At 35.5% G+C, this 16,196-nt stretch overlaps 2 protein-coding genes across 2 annotated transcripts; one reads left to right on the forward strand and one right to left on the reverse strand.

Moving 5' to 3' along the window:
- Positions 1 to 1,802: 1,802 nt before the first annotated feature.
- Positions 1,803 to 3,386, reverse strand: LOC131300567 (uncharacterized). Its single transcript, XM_058326468.1, has 2 exons — positions 3,092 to 3,386; positions 1,803 to 2,307 (listed from the first exon to the last, which is right to left on the reverse strand). The coding sequence occupies exons 1-2, from the start codon at positions 3,250 to 3,252 to the stop codon at positions 1,884 to 1,886; spliced, it is 585 nt and encodes a 194-aa protein (XP_058182451.1). The 5' UTR covers positions 3,253 to 3,386; the 3' UTR covers positions 1,803 to 1,883.
- Positions 3,387 to 6,890: 3,504 nt separating this feature from the next.
- On the forward strand, positions 6,891 to 15,710 carry LOC131299626 (protein FAR1-RELATED SEQUENCE 5-like). Its single transcript, XM_058325210.1, has 3 exons — positions 6,891 to 7,002; positions 14,543 to 14,643; positions 14,784 to 15,710. Exons 1-3 carry the CDS (start codon positions 6,891 to 6,893, stop codon positions 15,708 to 15,710), a joined length of 1,140 nt encoding a protein of 379 aa, XP_058181193.1.
- The last annotated feature ends 486 nt before the right edge of the window (positions 15,711 to 16,196 follow it).

The following is a 16,196-nucleotide window of genomic DNA, read 5'->3' on the forward strand; positions in this document are numbered from 1 at the left end:
GGCAAAGCAAGATAATCTACAGCAGCATGCCAACAGATACAATCATCCAACATGGTCTCTCTATATGCTTCAATTTTTGAACTTCTTTTGATTTTGACCCCACAATTTAGAAACACCAAGCACCATTGACTACATAACAGCAGCAGAAAACACCTAAACAGTAGCAATAAACAGCTGTGAAACACAAGTGTACAATTTGGACTTGCAAGAACAATCATTAGTCAAACTCATGGAAGAACATAACATCTGGACAATGCACACAACAGAACAGTAGCATCATCTGAAGAAAACACAAGTGTGCAGCCGTAGGATACACAACAGAACAACATAGTTAAACACCATTCAAACCATGAACAATCCATAACTCATCAGAAATATTCAGCAGAAACCATAAATGCAAAGTTGCAACAACGTACTTCAAAAAAACATAAAAATCCTTGTTAAACACCATCCAAACCAAATTGCACACTCAAATAACATAACACCTAACACCAAGTTTTGCTACATGCAAATAAACTATCCAAGTGGTTGGACCATACTTGTTAAACCATCACGGGGTAGGTGCAAACCAAGTTTTGGCAAGCTCAGTTGTTCGAGCCCTGTTTAATTCTTGGGTGATGAAGTGTTACATCCTAAGATCGTCAAGGCACGACATGAACATTGCTCGGATTTTACTATTTTTGAAAAGGTTAAAGCCTTGTGCTCATAACTCAGCATCCTCGTTGAACTCACGAAGCTCTGACAACTTGTTTGCGCATTCTTTCATGGTAGGAATCTCAGCAGCAGCACGCTGGACAGATGGAGAACTAGCACTATCGGTTGAATCACATATTTGTTGCATACATGCTTCAAGCCTTGACGTCATCGTACCCTTTTTCCCTTTCCCTTTCTTTGTAGCAGAGCCATCAACAGCCACCTATTTCTGCACTTTTGTAAGGTGCACCAACTCTTGAGTTGCATCATCATCCAACAAATCATCAATGTTGTCCACATCAACCACTGGTGGTCGCTCTTGGGTTCTTAGCATAACTCCTGAATTTGGTGCATATGATCCCTCCCCAGTAGCCGTGTTACTTCCAAAAAGAATACGCATTTCTTCCTCCAATACCAAGGGCTTCACCCTAAACTTATGGCAATAAGGATGTCGTTGCAAAATATATAACAGACTTATAGTCTAAAACATGAACTTTATTTTTGTAAGTTGTAAATATTCACAAAAAATTATAAACCGTAGAGAATTGAAAAGTTATGAAGGATGTTGTAGTACCATTAGCTTTAACTCCCACCACTCATCTGATGCTGTTATTGCACCAGTGTCAGGATCCCTACCTAATCCAATTTCACCTAAAACCAAGTTTTGCCATAGCTGCCACTCTTTTTTCAATACACCCCACTAATTCTTTAGTTGTTCCTTTTTCCAATCCTTACCCATTCGCTCATTAAATTAAGTGACAACGTTGGTCCACCCAACCTTTGTAAGTTGGGTTCCTGATTTGTAGTTAGCACCACCCAACTCTTCCACACATACGAGGATGAAGCACTCCCTAACATCTTTGTCCCAAATTGCTTTACTACCTACACCTGAGGGGATTTTGCCCTTTGATGCACCAGTTTGATTCGAAAACATATCTTCTCTAGTACATAAACACATGCCGCAGATAAACATATGTTCCATATCAGTAAATAACAAGATACATTCAAGTATAGGAATCCAGTGCCATAGCATTATAGTAACAAGAAAAAAAACATAATTTCATTAATTACATTAGAAATCCCCTAATACAACATTCAATAACGTGATCAAAAATGAGGAAGTTGAATTACAGTGCCATAACTATAATAGACTTGTAAAAGTCATTCAAATAGTTCGACAAAGAACTACGTCATTTGAAGATGATGACCACAATTGCGAGGAGGAGGCACGTGATCAACCCCTTTGTCAGCAAGTGGCAATGGTCCAATTGTTGGCGAAGCATCATAACCTCTCTCTCATGTGCTACAACATCATCACTGTTAGTGGTGGCACTTGCACGGGTAGGTTCGTTAGACACCCACCCCCCGATGTTTCCAATGGTCGGCCACCCCACAGGTAGACACCCCTTAAAGAACCCACACATCTCTCTAACTGGCTTATAACATGAGTAATACAATTCTCCCCTCGTATCTGGGTTTACTTCGACAATCTTAATTTCAGCCCTCATCCCACAACGGCATTCCATTGGTATATACACGAGTTTTTGGGTGTTGTTAACCCCTTTCTTGACCTCATTCTTGCCTTTGTAATAACTACTACTTGATGACATTATCCTTTAACAAACAGCGTGAAAAAAATTGTCATTGTTGACATTATCCTTGAGCATCAGTAGGTGAACACCAGTTTGGTTTTCAACTCTTTGAAAAAAAAAGCAGGGAAAAAAAAGTCGTTTGGTTTTCCTAAACTCTGCTCTAGTTTTGTATTCGTAAAGCCACTTTAACTTCTTGAACCTAGAATCTTTCTAAGCAACTTCAAATATTTTTATTCTGTAACCTTCGTCTCTTCTCTAATGATTCAGTATTTTAATAGTGAACGATTTCTTGTGATATTTACAACTGTCATAGCAAACTCAAAGGCTAAGTAATCTATCATGTAAAGCACATGCCCATTTAAATTTATAGTATTTCATTACTTAAATTTGTCGGATTTGAAAAATCCTGAGAAAAAAATATACAACAGGAAAAAAAACCAGATCTCAATCAAGAAAGATCAAACATTAAACAACAACATAAAACTCAGATTCAATCGCAGAATAAAGGGTTTTACCGGTAAAAAAACTTAATCATGCACGAATACCCAACACATTACTTACGGTTAGGTAGGGATTGAGGAGAGATTTTCCGATTCTTGAAGGAGACCCATTTTCTGGACCATTTTTTTTGGGGGTTTCGATTTTGAGACAAAGGTGGAGGAGAAGAAGAAGAGGTGGCCAAGACTTGGGGTACTTAATTCTATACATGCAAATCCCAGATCTAATTTCGATAAAACAAATTCCAGATCTAAATTTGGAAATAGACTTCTCAAGAAAGATTACTGATGGGGGAGGTTAAAATATACCTGAACAAGAGGCAAGAACGTGAAGGTGAACGATTTCCCCAGTTTGGTCGAAGGTCCAGTCGTCTGCGGATTCGTCTTCTCTCTCTTTGTTCTCCTCTGGTCTTCGATGTGAAGAACTGGTGTGAGGTGAAGGAAAATATGAGTTGACAGATAACGTTCATATTTATGAGGGCAACGTGGAGATTATTCCAAAAGGGAGAGGGTAGGGTGGTCTTTTTGGCATGCCAGGATTCCAAAATGGGAAAATGACAATTCAAAAAGCTCCTATCCACCTCATTGTCGGTTTTATTTTAGAAACGCCAAAACCCAAAACCCATTTTTCCTTTTCTTGCCAAACACCCAAAACCCAAAAATTAAAATTGGAAAATATAAAAATGGCCCATCCAAACACCCCCTAAGATTAGGATTTTCGGATGCATAATTTTAAGAGTTTAAGATTAGTATTATTAATTAATTGATTGATGCATAATTTTACTGTAAGACTTAGATTGCACTCAATTAAATCTCGCCACCTATCGCGACGTGAGCTCTTATCACTAATCCTCATTTTGAAACAACTAATTAATATCTATTAATTTGTGAATTTTTTTTGAATTTTTTAGCCAAACAGATGCATCATTTTAGAGACCTAGGTTTGCAGTCTGGACGTTTAGTTAGGGATGGAGGGAGTAATTGATTTTTTTTTTATAATCACACTTCAATATTTGTTTTTTAATTTTCAAAACACACATGGCAAAAACACTAAAAGACAAAAATAAAATGGAGTGTGGTTATAAAAAAGTGTAGTGCCAAAATCATTGCCCTTGGTCATGTATACATAATAAATAAATGAACTTCTCAACAACAAAAAAAAAATGCATGTATTCCTACTTTTTCAAGAAAATAGGCATCAATGATTGATTCTTGGGAAATGACGGCCCAGGACGTGTTTTGATAATTAATATCCGTCAATGACATTTTCAGCATTAACAAATTCTCTCAGCATGTTCTTGACGGGTATTAATTACTAAAACACGTCATTGGCCGTCATTTTCCCTTGATTCTTCCTACTTTTTTTCCTTTTGTTTTGTAAGAAATTGGGCCGATGGCCCTTATGTTTAAAATGGGTTGGTTGTATTTTTGATTGGGCCTTTACTTTTGTTAGGCAACAAAAAATATTGGACTCACATATTGGGTACTAATAATTAGGGCCCTAATTTTTACACGTGTTTTTGTTCTAAGGGGACGACCCCTTGAAATTGGTACTACCTCCGTACCAATTTAAATATTTTCTATGGTTTTTCATACATTTTTAAAGCCCCAAAATAATAATTATATTTATATACACACACAAATTATCAAGTGAGGGATCCCTCACTTTGTTAAAATGCGGGACTTTCATTTCCCGATCAAATTTTGAAAATCCGAACCATTCAATGTGTGCAGAACGTGATTTTAAAGGTCCTCGCGAGAAATCAGCGAAAAAAATGACCGGGAAGGGCTTCATCCGAGCAGTTTTTTTTGAACCGTTCAACGAAAACTGCTTGGATGAAGCCATTCCCGGTCATTTTTTTTGCTGATTTCTCGCGAGGATCCTTAAAATCACGTTCTGATCACTTTGAGCGGCTCGGATCATCGAAATTCAATCGGGAAGGGGAGTCCCGCATTTTAAAAAAATGCGGGATCCCTCACCGGAACCCGACTGTGTATATATATATAATGGTTGCCCAAGCTCGCGAGCTTGCAGAGCTTACCCCCGGACAGGCCCAAGTACAGTTGCAAGAGTCATTGTTATCAAAGAAGCAAATAATTTCGGGGCATTAACAAAACACACATTAAAATAAGAACTGTGCTACCCACACAGATTGTGCATAGATTTTATTGTGGGGCCCACCAAGAGTTCCACACAAATCATCCGAGCCGTTCATTAAATCTAAAACATTTTTTCAAGGGTCCTCGTAAAAAATAAGCTCAATCCAATAGCTATAGGTGCTTCATCCAACCATCTAACTTTTCATTCAGATTTTCGGATAATGAAAAGTTATATGATTGGATTGAGCATCTATAGGTATCGGATATTTTTTTACAGAGACCCTTGAAAAAATGTTTTACATTTAATGAACTGCTCGGATGATTTGTGTGAGACCTGTGGTGGGCCCCACAACGAAATCTGCACACAATCTGTGCACAGATTGTATGTGTGTGTAGACTTTCTGTTAAAATAATTACTTATGAATTCATGAAGAGAAGGGTATGTAATGCCAAAACTATTCTCGTCATTGTTAGAATTTATAATTTATCCAATATCACGTATTTCACAACGAGATCTACCAATGCAGTAAGATTTTGACAATAATAGAAACACAATTGACATTATCATTTTTCTGAAACAAAAAGCACAAAACTTAATGGCAATGTACGTCCAAATCCAAGTTTAATTAGCTAATGTTGGATGATCAAACTCAACCACTCAACTCCATTGCGGGTCATGATGAGGTGATCATCCTTTGAAATTTGAATATGGAGAAATTCATAACAAGATCCTTAACAATATTAACCTAATTGGGTTTTATTAACAAATTCCTAAATAATAATCAATTGAAAGTCAGTGGATTATGGTTTAGTTAGTTGCACAATGCATCTATGCATGACATAATCAATTGATCTATCAATTTTTAGGAAGTAACTGACTACAAATGTATAATATAGTGCATTTTATCAATTTGAAGATAAAAACTCATCATTTGACGTTATTAAATTAAATTAAGTAAAAAAAAACCAATTGGGGTCTAGCTCAATTGGTCAGGACTCTTGAACTATATCATTAGAAAGTCATGAGTTCGAGTCTCCCCATCAACGTGTGTTCTTTCTTTAGAAGGCTTTTCTTTTCTTTATTTGTTTCTACCCTATAATGGGCTTATTTTTTGTATTGGTTGAGTGGTTGAACTTGGTTATCTCGTGGACTTCTCACAATTGATGTAGTGTTTCGGGTTTGTACTCTGTACTTTATATCTCATGTAAAATGATCTCTTCTATCGATTGAAAAAAAAAATTAAACTAAGTAAACGAACATGTTCACAATTAATCACAAAGAAACGCTAGCTAGGGCCGGTCAATCTAGACTTTTCGTGTATCGTTTGGAGTTTGAATCAATATCGTATACTATTGATTAATTAATTTGGAATCAATATCGTATACTATCGATTAATCAGTCTAGACTTTTTGGGTTGGGATGGTTACCAACCAAACCAATGAAAAAGACTTATGATCTTGGATTCTTCTTTTCCTTTTCATTCCTCATTTTTTTTCCCTTTGTTTTTCTTCTCTTCGGGTTTCCTCCAACTGCCAAATACAATATACGTAGGCAAAATAGAAAGAAACAGTTAAAAGTGGGGCATAACGAAGCAAACCCCACCCAAAATGGGCCAGCTAAGCAATTGAATTGGCACACGTTTGAGCTTTAATTTGTTTGTGGAAGAGTCGGCCAGCCACCACCTAAGGTCCCTATCCACGATCCTCTCTCTCCCTGACACGTACACGATACACAAAATTCGGATAACTACCAAGAGAGAGAAAAAGACACCACACAAAATTTAATAAACCATATGATTTCAGTTTCATTTAATACATTTTGTTTTGATAATTAAGCAAAAGGGCGGGAGGGGACAACCAGTGTAGAAACTCGTATTGGGCGTGACCATAAGGGCTCCCTGTCTGCCGATGGAATGTCTCGTTCGAGCCATAGCTATTGCCTAAAAGGACGGGCCTTCACTATGGCACCACCTGGTGTATGCATAGTTGACATAAGCTCCCCTTCTCAATGGTCCGAAGACCCATCCGCAGACGTGAGGCCAAGCCACCTGTTGGGACTCGAACCCACGTCTCCATCGAGGAGGATAGTAAACTCTGCCAACTGGGCTATCACCTCAGTGGTATTTAATACATTTACTATCAGCAAATCCGTGCATAATCGCAACACACAAAACAAAATTAAATTTAATACCTTCAAACCTTGAAATATTTTAGATTAGATTACGTTAAAACGTCAAAATTCGCCCATTTGTTTTTGGGTAAAATGCCTTTTTCGTAATTGAGTAAACATGAATGTGTATCGCTCCTCCTACATTTTTTTCCACGAAAAAAGAAAATTCATTCAAACAAATCATACGGCATCCACAAAAAATGCACAAAATTATTGAATAAAAATCTAAACATTGAATGGAGAAGCCTTGTATAATATACGAAAATCCTTCAGAACAACTGAATGCACCCAAAATATGTGCAAGCTGAGAATATATAGCTCCTTCGAACAATTATACAGGTCCTTTCTTTTATGCGAAACTTACAGAAGAAGTCAAAAAAATCATTCCTTAAAAAAATTATTTTTCCATTTTTGTTTTGGTATATATGGACGTTGCATTATTTTCCTTCTTGTGTTGGTATATATATTCACTAAAGATAGGTACACTACCTTTTTACACTACATAGTTACACTACATCTTATGTGGGACTTATTTTTAGTCCCAAAAAAATCTTAAAAAATACCGATAAATTTTAAAATATTGTTTTATGGGGTCCTATAAAAAATTAGCTTCAATGAATGTCGGTAAATACTACTTTTGGATTCATAGGGGTGAAATTGCTTAATTGCGTAATTTTGGCACTACGAATCTAGAAATAATACTTACCAATATCCGTTGAAGCTAATTTTTTACAAAGCCCTATAAAATAATATTTTAGAATTTATGAATATTTTTCTAAATTTTTTTGAAATCTGAAATGAGCTCCACATAAAATGTAGTGTAACGTGTAGTGTAACTATGTAGTGTATGTAGGGTTATTGACAAATATAGATTCTTTTTTTACGTGATATTATAATTGGGAGTTGCTATCAAAATCACCCCTTGAGGAAACTGGAACCATTACAATATTTTCTTAGAATTTATAAAATCAAAATTGGTGAAAATTCAAGGGACACATGTCGCATCTACATTCCTCCTCGCTAATCCACACTTTACTTTAATACATGGTATATAGAAGAACCTATCGATTTGTTTTCATAATAATAAAACAGTTTTCTGATAAGGTTATTTGATGATATACGCAGCCGGCCTTTTTTTTAAACAAAAAATTTACTGCCACACCGTTACACAATCACAGATAAATTTACAATACACACACGAAAAGAAATGGGTCTTATTTGATTATGAATAATATTCCTAAATGCGTTAGAAAACATCAAAGAGAAGTAAAAACTCACAGCAAGTGGTGAAGCGGTAAATGCCAAATGGATAGTATGAAATGGATGCATAAACTTACTTGGGTTTTGGACTTTCACATTAGGTCACAATTCGGTTTAAAGATAAATGCATATTTAAATCTCTTATACCAGACTTGTAATCTGAAATTCATAAACAGAGATAGTTTTATCAATTGAGTGTTCAAGTACTCAAAACTAAATGTTAAAAGTCAAATACATGAGATACTCTAGGAACCCTTTTGAATATATATACTGATTGTGGAGACTGGTTTTTTTTTTTTTTTTTTAATCTTCACTAGGATACCCTGTTGAAAATGCGATTATCCTTAACTCTAGTCAACCTTCTCTCTCTAGTCTCTGCAAAATACACACCTTTTGTGACACTCTGGCAATGGTCAAGTCAGGTTCCTCTAAAGACAAACTACACGAAAAGTGAGTGTGAAAGTCTTCGATACACACCTCTTTACGGTGTGTACCATATACAGCTATTGTACGATTCATATTGTGTCACCTTATAAAAAATTACTTATAAGACTGGTTATTTATAACATTTTATTTCGTATAGTAAGTTTTATACTAAAAATTCGTAACTTTTCATCAATATGATTTGTAACTTTTTAACAATAGATTCATAACATTTTAGGAATTATAACATTTTGATGTGTTTCAATCAGGATATATATGATACACATCCAAATAAAAGATATGTATTGTAGCACTTTTCCGAAAAAATTTACCCTTTGTCCGAGTCTCCGAGAACACCAGAAAAAGATAGAGATAGAGAGAGAGTATTGGATGTCTACACATGCATGGAGTGTCGTCGGGCCAGCTATGGCTCACACTCTTTTTACATATGGTGAGGCTGGGCTCATTAATGAGAAATTTTTGGGACCAGTTGTTTCTTGTCTCAAATTTGACTTCTGTGATCATGATAATTTTGACTTGACTCGCGAAATGTGCAAGCCATTCGTGACTTTTCAAGCTTAAGTTAATCTCGATCGTGAAGTTTACAAATGACAAAAAGTTTAAGAAAAAATGTTCGTACACTATGACTCCCGCACAAAACGGAACGTCAGAAAATAAAGTTTTCGTCTTCCCCTCTCAATCATCATATTTTTCACTTTATTCTATGAGAAGTGAAAAGGACTTGGACCAATAGGATCAAATACACAATGCTACGTGCCAAGCAGCGCTGCCCCCGACATATAAATTGCCCGTGTCCGACCTTAAATTTATTTGTCCACTTACTATTAAGTCATAAAAAAAAAACATACAAAAAAAAAACAAGGTTACATATTATGCTTTTAACTTGAATTACGTCACAAAATTTAAATCAAAATGCAATCCTGATTATAATGATTTATGATTATCATGCATGATCCGATTCAAAGAAAACAATTTTTCTTTGCATTTTTTAAGCAAATTCTTTAATTAATCATCGTATTTTAACTTATCCAAATAATCATTTTCAATTGAGCTCATAGTCAATCTACACATTAATCTCTCCCATGACATGGTAATCCTATGATAAATTTTCATGAAATCCAACTTTGAAAACCTTCTCTCTGCCGGCCGAAATAACTGTAACTGGTATAGTCAACAAATTTGATAAACAACTCATACCATTTGAAAACCACCACATTTCCAATATGACCTTATAAAATTAAGGTTGTCAATCAATCGATTTTGCTACTTATCTTGGCAATATTGTTTTCAAATGTCCAAGAAACTTTTTAATTTTTTTTGGATGGAAAGTATACACACTCTTAATTTTTTTCCTTTGTTGGATTATCATTTTTTAAAATTTTTTGATTTGTTTTGTCTTTTGGTTGACCCATTCCGGGGGTTGCCCAAGCCTGCTGACTTGCGAGGCTTATCCCCTTGCCGGCCCTGGTGCCAAGCATGCATGCACTCTCTAACCAAGCCCGTCTGTTGGATCGAGTTGTTTGGTTCGTTTAGTAGCCCTACTGAGAAAGTCTCCTCCATTTTCATGGTCAAGAAGGTCCCCTCCCCTTTTATGTTCGAGCAGGTCTCCTCCTCCTTCATGTTCGAGAAGGTCTCTTTTTAATTCTTATTGGCATCTTGCTAATATTTCACCTCCCTTATTGATAAGAGTTTCATACTTTCATTTCTAACTTGATTCAAAATGTTTACATTAAAATTCGGGTAAGGTTATCTGTTAAATTAAACTTATGTACATAAATATATATGGATATTACTAGTTTTGGTGGAGATAGACAAAGATCCCATGCCACTGTATATTTTTGAAACCACTCATATATACGTATCTGTAAATTTTTGAAATAATTTTATACACATTTTTCATGCATGTAGATCACTAACAACTTTTTATTGGCTGTTTTATTCTTATCTATTTACGTACATGTTCCTAACTCGCTTGAGGCCCTAAAGGTCTAGGAGACGGTTCTGATGACAAACTGGGCATAAATAGGTGTGATAAATAATACAAGGAGACATAATCAACGGAACGCATATGGATGATTCTACCCTCTTATTTAATTAGTTGTGTCCGTTGTGTATGCACTCTCTAGGTTGATCGGGCGGAAATTAATAACACGTAGGAGTTTTGAACCTAAAATTTAAGGGAGAACAAATCTTAAGGGGAAGTTAGTTTCTACTAAACTAAAAGGAGTAGACCAACTTTTACCACTTATCAAGTACTCCCTCCGTCCTAAAATCTTTGGTCTTTTTCGATATTTGTGTCATTCTTTAAATTTTTATATCTTTCTAATTAGGATATTGTTCATAATTTTGAAAATTTTGTATTGTAGATCTAATCGAGAATTATCAAACAAGATTCATATTGCATATTTTTGAAAATTCTTATAAGAAGATATAAGAGTTTAAAAAATAACACAAATATCAAAAAAGTCCACAGATTTTGGAACGGAGGAAGTTCTGTAAGTAAGTTGAAGTTGTTTCCGCTAGTCTAACTAAAAGATGGTATTGCTAGAGCCTATCAAAAAGTTCAGCGGAAACAAAACACCTGAAAGCCAGTAGAAGTTGTCGGTAAAAAAAACTACTATAGGGGAAACGTGGCGAAAGTCAAAAACCATTAACTATGAGGCGGCTAATCCATTGAAATTTTGGAATGTTTTACTCTGAACTGGGTTTTGGAGATGGCCGGATACAACATCCAATTTGACAGGAATATTACTAGCTAGCTAGTAGTATTATGACAGGTGTTGGATTGTCATGAGACGAGAGAAGAGTCTCAGAGAGAGATCGAGAGAGAGCTTCACTGTGTTTAGTTTGTAGTTTTGAGATTTATTTTTGAGATAAAAAAGTTCTATATGTTTTGCATATTTTTTCGTTTTTAGTAAAAAAAAATTAACATTTTAACAAACTCTTTTACTTTTTGAATAGAGTTACATTATGTACATTCAAAAAGTAAAAAATAAGTAAAAATTTGACAAAAAATCACTAAAGGCGAAAAAATACAGATGACGAAACAGTTAAAAAATTTGAAGAGATTATTTTTAAGGAAATGATATTGGTACTCTAAAAATTGATGCAGACACTCCAAAAAACAAAAAAAAATGAATTTGGTGTTATACTAATTTTAAAGTGCTTGTATCAATTTTTAGAATATTAATATCATTTCCCTATTTTTAAGAGGATAACCAAACAAAGTGCATCTGACGTTCCTACAGGAATTTATTATTATCCCATGGAAATGGAATGAGATCCTATGATTAATTGATTATACATGAGTTACACGTGTGGCCTGCTGGTTGACCAAATCCTTGAAGTAGTAAACCCTGGCCTCACAGATTGATATTTTGTGAATATTGGATTTAAGGGTCATGTCAAAAGATTTATAAGTGATAACCCAACATTTTTTCAACCTTATCTATCCTAGTTGTCACAATCAGAATATTAATCTGAGAAATGCTTTCAAAAACTTCTTTGATCTCAGCAATCACCTTTGTGCGAGATTAAAATAAATTAGTGTTTCCTCCCCGAACCCAATAGGGCCAATACCACGGAGAAATATATTAAGTTTATGCTAACAAAACACTCCTTTGTGTTGATGAAAAAATAAAATTTAATCACAATTGTATTAAGTTTTAAAGGAAATTTAATTTACTTTACTTTGCAAGTATTTTCATTGAGTGAAATTTAAATATGAGTTTATGCTAACAAAACACTCCTTTGTGTTGATGAAAAAATAAAATTTGATTGCATCATACGTTAAATAACAGTCAAAATAGAATAGAAATATGTATACAGTAGAATGGACAAATTAATAATGCATACTAGAATGAAAATAGAGGGAAAACAATACACAATGATACATAATCACACAGTAAGTGGGGGGCCGTGACTGGTGTGGCAGCGCTAGCTCCCTCAGAGGTTTGGATTGCCCAATCAAGTTCATTTAGTGACCTGATTGTAGGATTGTTCCTCCATTATAAAAAATAAAAAACCATGCCTAATCCACGTGACAATTGGCCTTCCAAATGGCAGCTCGCTTGGAGCTAGTGTCTCCTTTAAAATTGATACAGTAATTGCTTTGGTTCGCCGTTCAAAAAAAAAGAATTGAAGGCCGGCTTTGGTTGGAGCTGCTCTTAGAGCATCCGCACCAAACTCTCTAAATTTTGGATTAATTTACATCTTAAAAAGTCACTTTATTACTTTAGCTACCTACTTTTAAAATATCTACTGCATCAGACTCTTTACTCTCGCTCTCTTTTCAATTAAAATATTCAAACTCACCCAAACAAACACACAGAATTCCCAGGACGGATCGTGTTCGCCGGCGGCGACGGAATTCCTCAGCTACAGAGGAATTATTGTTTATATAAAAAATAAGAATAAAAAATTAAGTGCTCTAATTTTCAATCTGTTTGAACCAGAGTAAAGATCTTATTTTTTTGATCATTTTATCCTAAAGAGTCATAATTAATTTTTGTCTCTAGAGCTCTCGTAATTAAATTTTTGCTCTACAGGGTTCCAATAATAAAATAATGAAAGAAGGAAACGTGAGGAGAATACAAATAAAATAATAAAATATTATGTAGCTTGTGAATAATTCCTCTCTTCTTATGCAAATTGCTAATCCCTCCCCCACCCCCCCGGGCCCCACACCTTCTTTCCCTTAATACCCCTTTCCCCAACCCGCCTCCTAAAAATCCGGACTACACCCCGGGCCCCCCCTTCTCCAACTCAATAAATTACCCCACGTTTTAATTTCTTTCTTTCTTTCTTTATTTAATTATTTTATTTTATTGATTTAACTTCTATAAATAAAAACATTTCTATATTAAAATATATAATTCAAGAATTAAGTGCTTCAATTTTCAATTCAGTTGAACTAGGGGCGAAGCTCGTATTTTTTGATCATTTTATTCTAAATGGTCATAATAAATTGAAACATTTTTTTTTTCTCTCAAGTACTTTACAAAGCCTAGAAACTCATACAAAGGAAAGAGAAGGGGAGAGGGGGCCGGCCATATGGGGAGGGGGGGAGAGAGGTCCTCGTTTTCCTATAAATAGGACCCTTTGTCAAGCCATTTAACTCACTCCTTTAATCTCTCCAACTTTTCTTTCTAGAAACCTTGTGTTTGTTCTTACTTTGTTCTTGGTATTCTTGAGTTTCTTCTTGAGTTTTTCAAGAAACTCAACCCAAGGCCTCCACCAAACCACCACCCGACCAGCCTCTCGATCCAAAAAATTTAGTCAAGATTTAGTTTCGAGAGAAAAAGAAAGTCTTTTCTTTTCTCTTTCGAAGCTACCGTAAGTTTACCATAAACGGTAAAATATTTCTAGTCACCTTTTGTAGTGAAAATTTTAGTTATATTTTCTTTTTGTGTTTAAAAATGCATGTTAAGTTAAAGTACTAAAAATAGCTAGCAAACTTGTTATATTAAAATTACTGGTCTAAAGCATAAGTGGTTTCCACTCCAAAGGTGTCCGTCCATGTGACATTATGCTTTACGATCGTTTTTACAACTGTAGAGTAACTCGAGGCTAACAACCTCGAAAGTTTGTCAACAAGTCTAGCTTCGTGCTGACTAAGGAAGGAATGGTGATTCTAACTAGACTTGTCCGATCATCCGACCTGGGACTTTCCTGGTTATTTCTATGTCAAACATAATCCACAAAATTTAGAATAATGATTTTCGGTGAAAATTTAGCATGGTTACTTAGACTTTCCTCACAGACTGTGTATCTGTCAAATTTTTTAGGAACACCGCAGCGAAAAATTCGGGACGGAACAATAGATGACTACAACGTTTCAATTTCAGATAGTTGGTCATTTGAGAATGATGTTCGTAGTGAGGAGAGCGTCTCCCATAATAGTCGCGATTATACACCAGAATTTACCACCAACTAGGTTTGTTTTTACTATTATTGTTTTGCATATTCGTTATTTATGTTAAGACTGGTTAATGTTGTATTTATACATATTCGTTATTTTTTATATAGATTTTTGAAAGTAGAGAAGATATGTTAGCTTGGGCACGGAGCGTTGGTCTAAAATATGGTATAGTGGTGGTTATTTTAAATTCTGCTAAGTTAAAAGGCGGCAAACTGCCGAAGTACATTCTTGGTTGTGAAAGAGGAGGAAAGTACGAACCGCCACGGTATCTGATTGAAGGACAATCCTTACAAAGAAACACTAGGACTAGAAAATGCAATTGCCCATTTCAACTGCGAGGTATACCACAACATCCATACGGTAACAGGTGGGGTTTAGAGGTTATTAGTGGTGTCCATAACCATGAAATAGCAAAATATATTGAGGGCCACAAGTACCCGTCAAGGCTAAAACCAATAGAGAAACAATTTGTGGTCGACATGGCCAATAGCACCGCGCCTCGTGAGATTCTTAGTATTTTGAAGCAAAAAGACCCGTCAAACACTACGGGAATCAAGAGCGTTTATAACACCATTTTTGCAAACAAAACAGCCAAACTGGACGGTCTAACTCCTACTCAGTTTGTCATACGTCAATTACTTGAGCAAGATTACCTCCATCAATTTATTACAAATCCAGATACCAACGAAATCACAGATATTATTTGGGTTCATCCTATGAGTCTAGAGCTATTTGTCAACTTTCCGTCCGTACTGATCATTGACGCCACGTACAAGACGAATGAGTATCGAAAACCACTATTGGAGGTTGTGGGTATTACATCCACATGGCGAACTTACTCGCTTATGTTCGCTTATCTTAGTAATGAGAGAGAAGAGACACTGACATGGGCATTGGATAACTTAAAAAATTGGATGCTTCAAAAGGGGGCATCGATGCCATTAGTGTTTGTTTCAGATCGGGATTTAGCGCTTATGAACGCCATTGAAGCATGTTTCCCATTGCACGTCACATCCTGTGTATTTGGCACATAAATCAGTGCGTCATGAAGAACTGCAGCCGTGTGCTTGGTCCGGAATGGAAACGCTTCATCACATCATGGCACTCGCTTATCAATTCATCTACACCTTCGTCTTTCGAATAGAAGTGGCAAGCCATGTGCGACGATTTTCGCCAGTTCCCGTATGTCATAACTTACCTATGGCAAACATGGTTAAGGTCGTACAAAGAGCGGTTTTTTTCAGCATGGACAGATACATGTATGCACCTTAGAAGCAATTCAAGTCAAACGTATAATCGCTTTTTCACTTTACTATTAAAATTTTGTGCATTTCTCTACTACACTAAGGAATACTTTTTGATACTTTCATATTTAAACACAATGCATTATTCTATTACAGGGCAAAATCTGCACATGCGAGGCTAAAGCTATATTTGGGAGATACTATGTCATCGTTACAAACATCTTTTGATAAAATAGATAAGAAGTTGAAAATTCAGTTCAGGGAAATTAAGAAGTC

This window comes from Rhododendron vialii, chromosome 9a (assembly GCF_030253575.1).
Source record: "Rhododendron vialii isolate Sample 1 chromosome 9a, ASM3025357v1".
NCBI classification, from domain to species: Eukaryota; Viridiplantae; Streptophyta; class Magnoliopsida; order Ericales; family Ericaceae; genus Rhododendron; species Rhododendron vialii.

Excerpts from the sequence above, each read along its gene's own strand:
- LOC131299626 (XM_058325210.1), top strand. The coding sequence starts at position 6,891 with ATGGTCCGAAGACCCATCCGCAGACGTGAGGCCAAGCCACCTGTTGGG. Across the intron at positions 7,003-14,542 it reads ACTGGGCTATCACCTCAGTG|GAACACCGCAGCGAAAAATT; the intron begins GTATTTAATACA and ends CAAATTTTTTAG. Across the intron at positions 14,644-14,783 it reads ATGTTCGTAGTGAGGAGAGC|ATTTTTGAAAGTAGAGAAGA; the intron begins GTCTCCCATAAT and ends TTTTTTATATAG.
- LOC131300567 (XM_058326468.1), bottom strand. The coding sequence starts at position 3,252 with ATGAACGTTATCTGTCAACTCATATTTTCCTTCACCTCACACCAGTTC. Across the intron at positions 2,308-3,091 it reads CGTTCTTGCCTCTTGTTCAG|GATAATGTCATCAAGTAGTA; the intron begins GTATATTTTAAC and ends TGTTTGTTAAAG.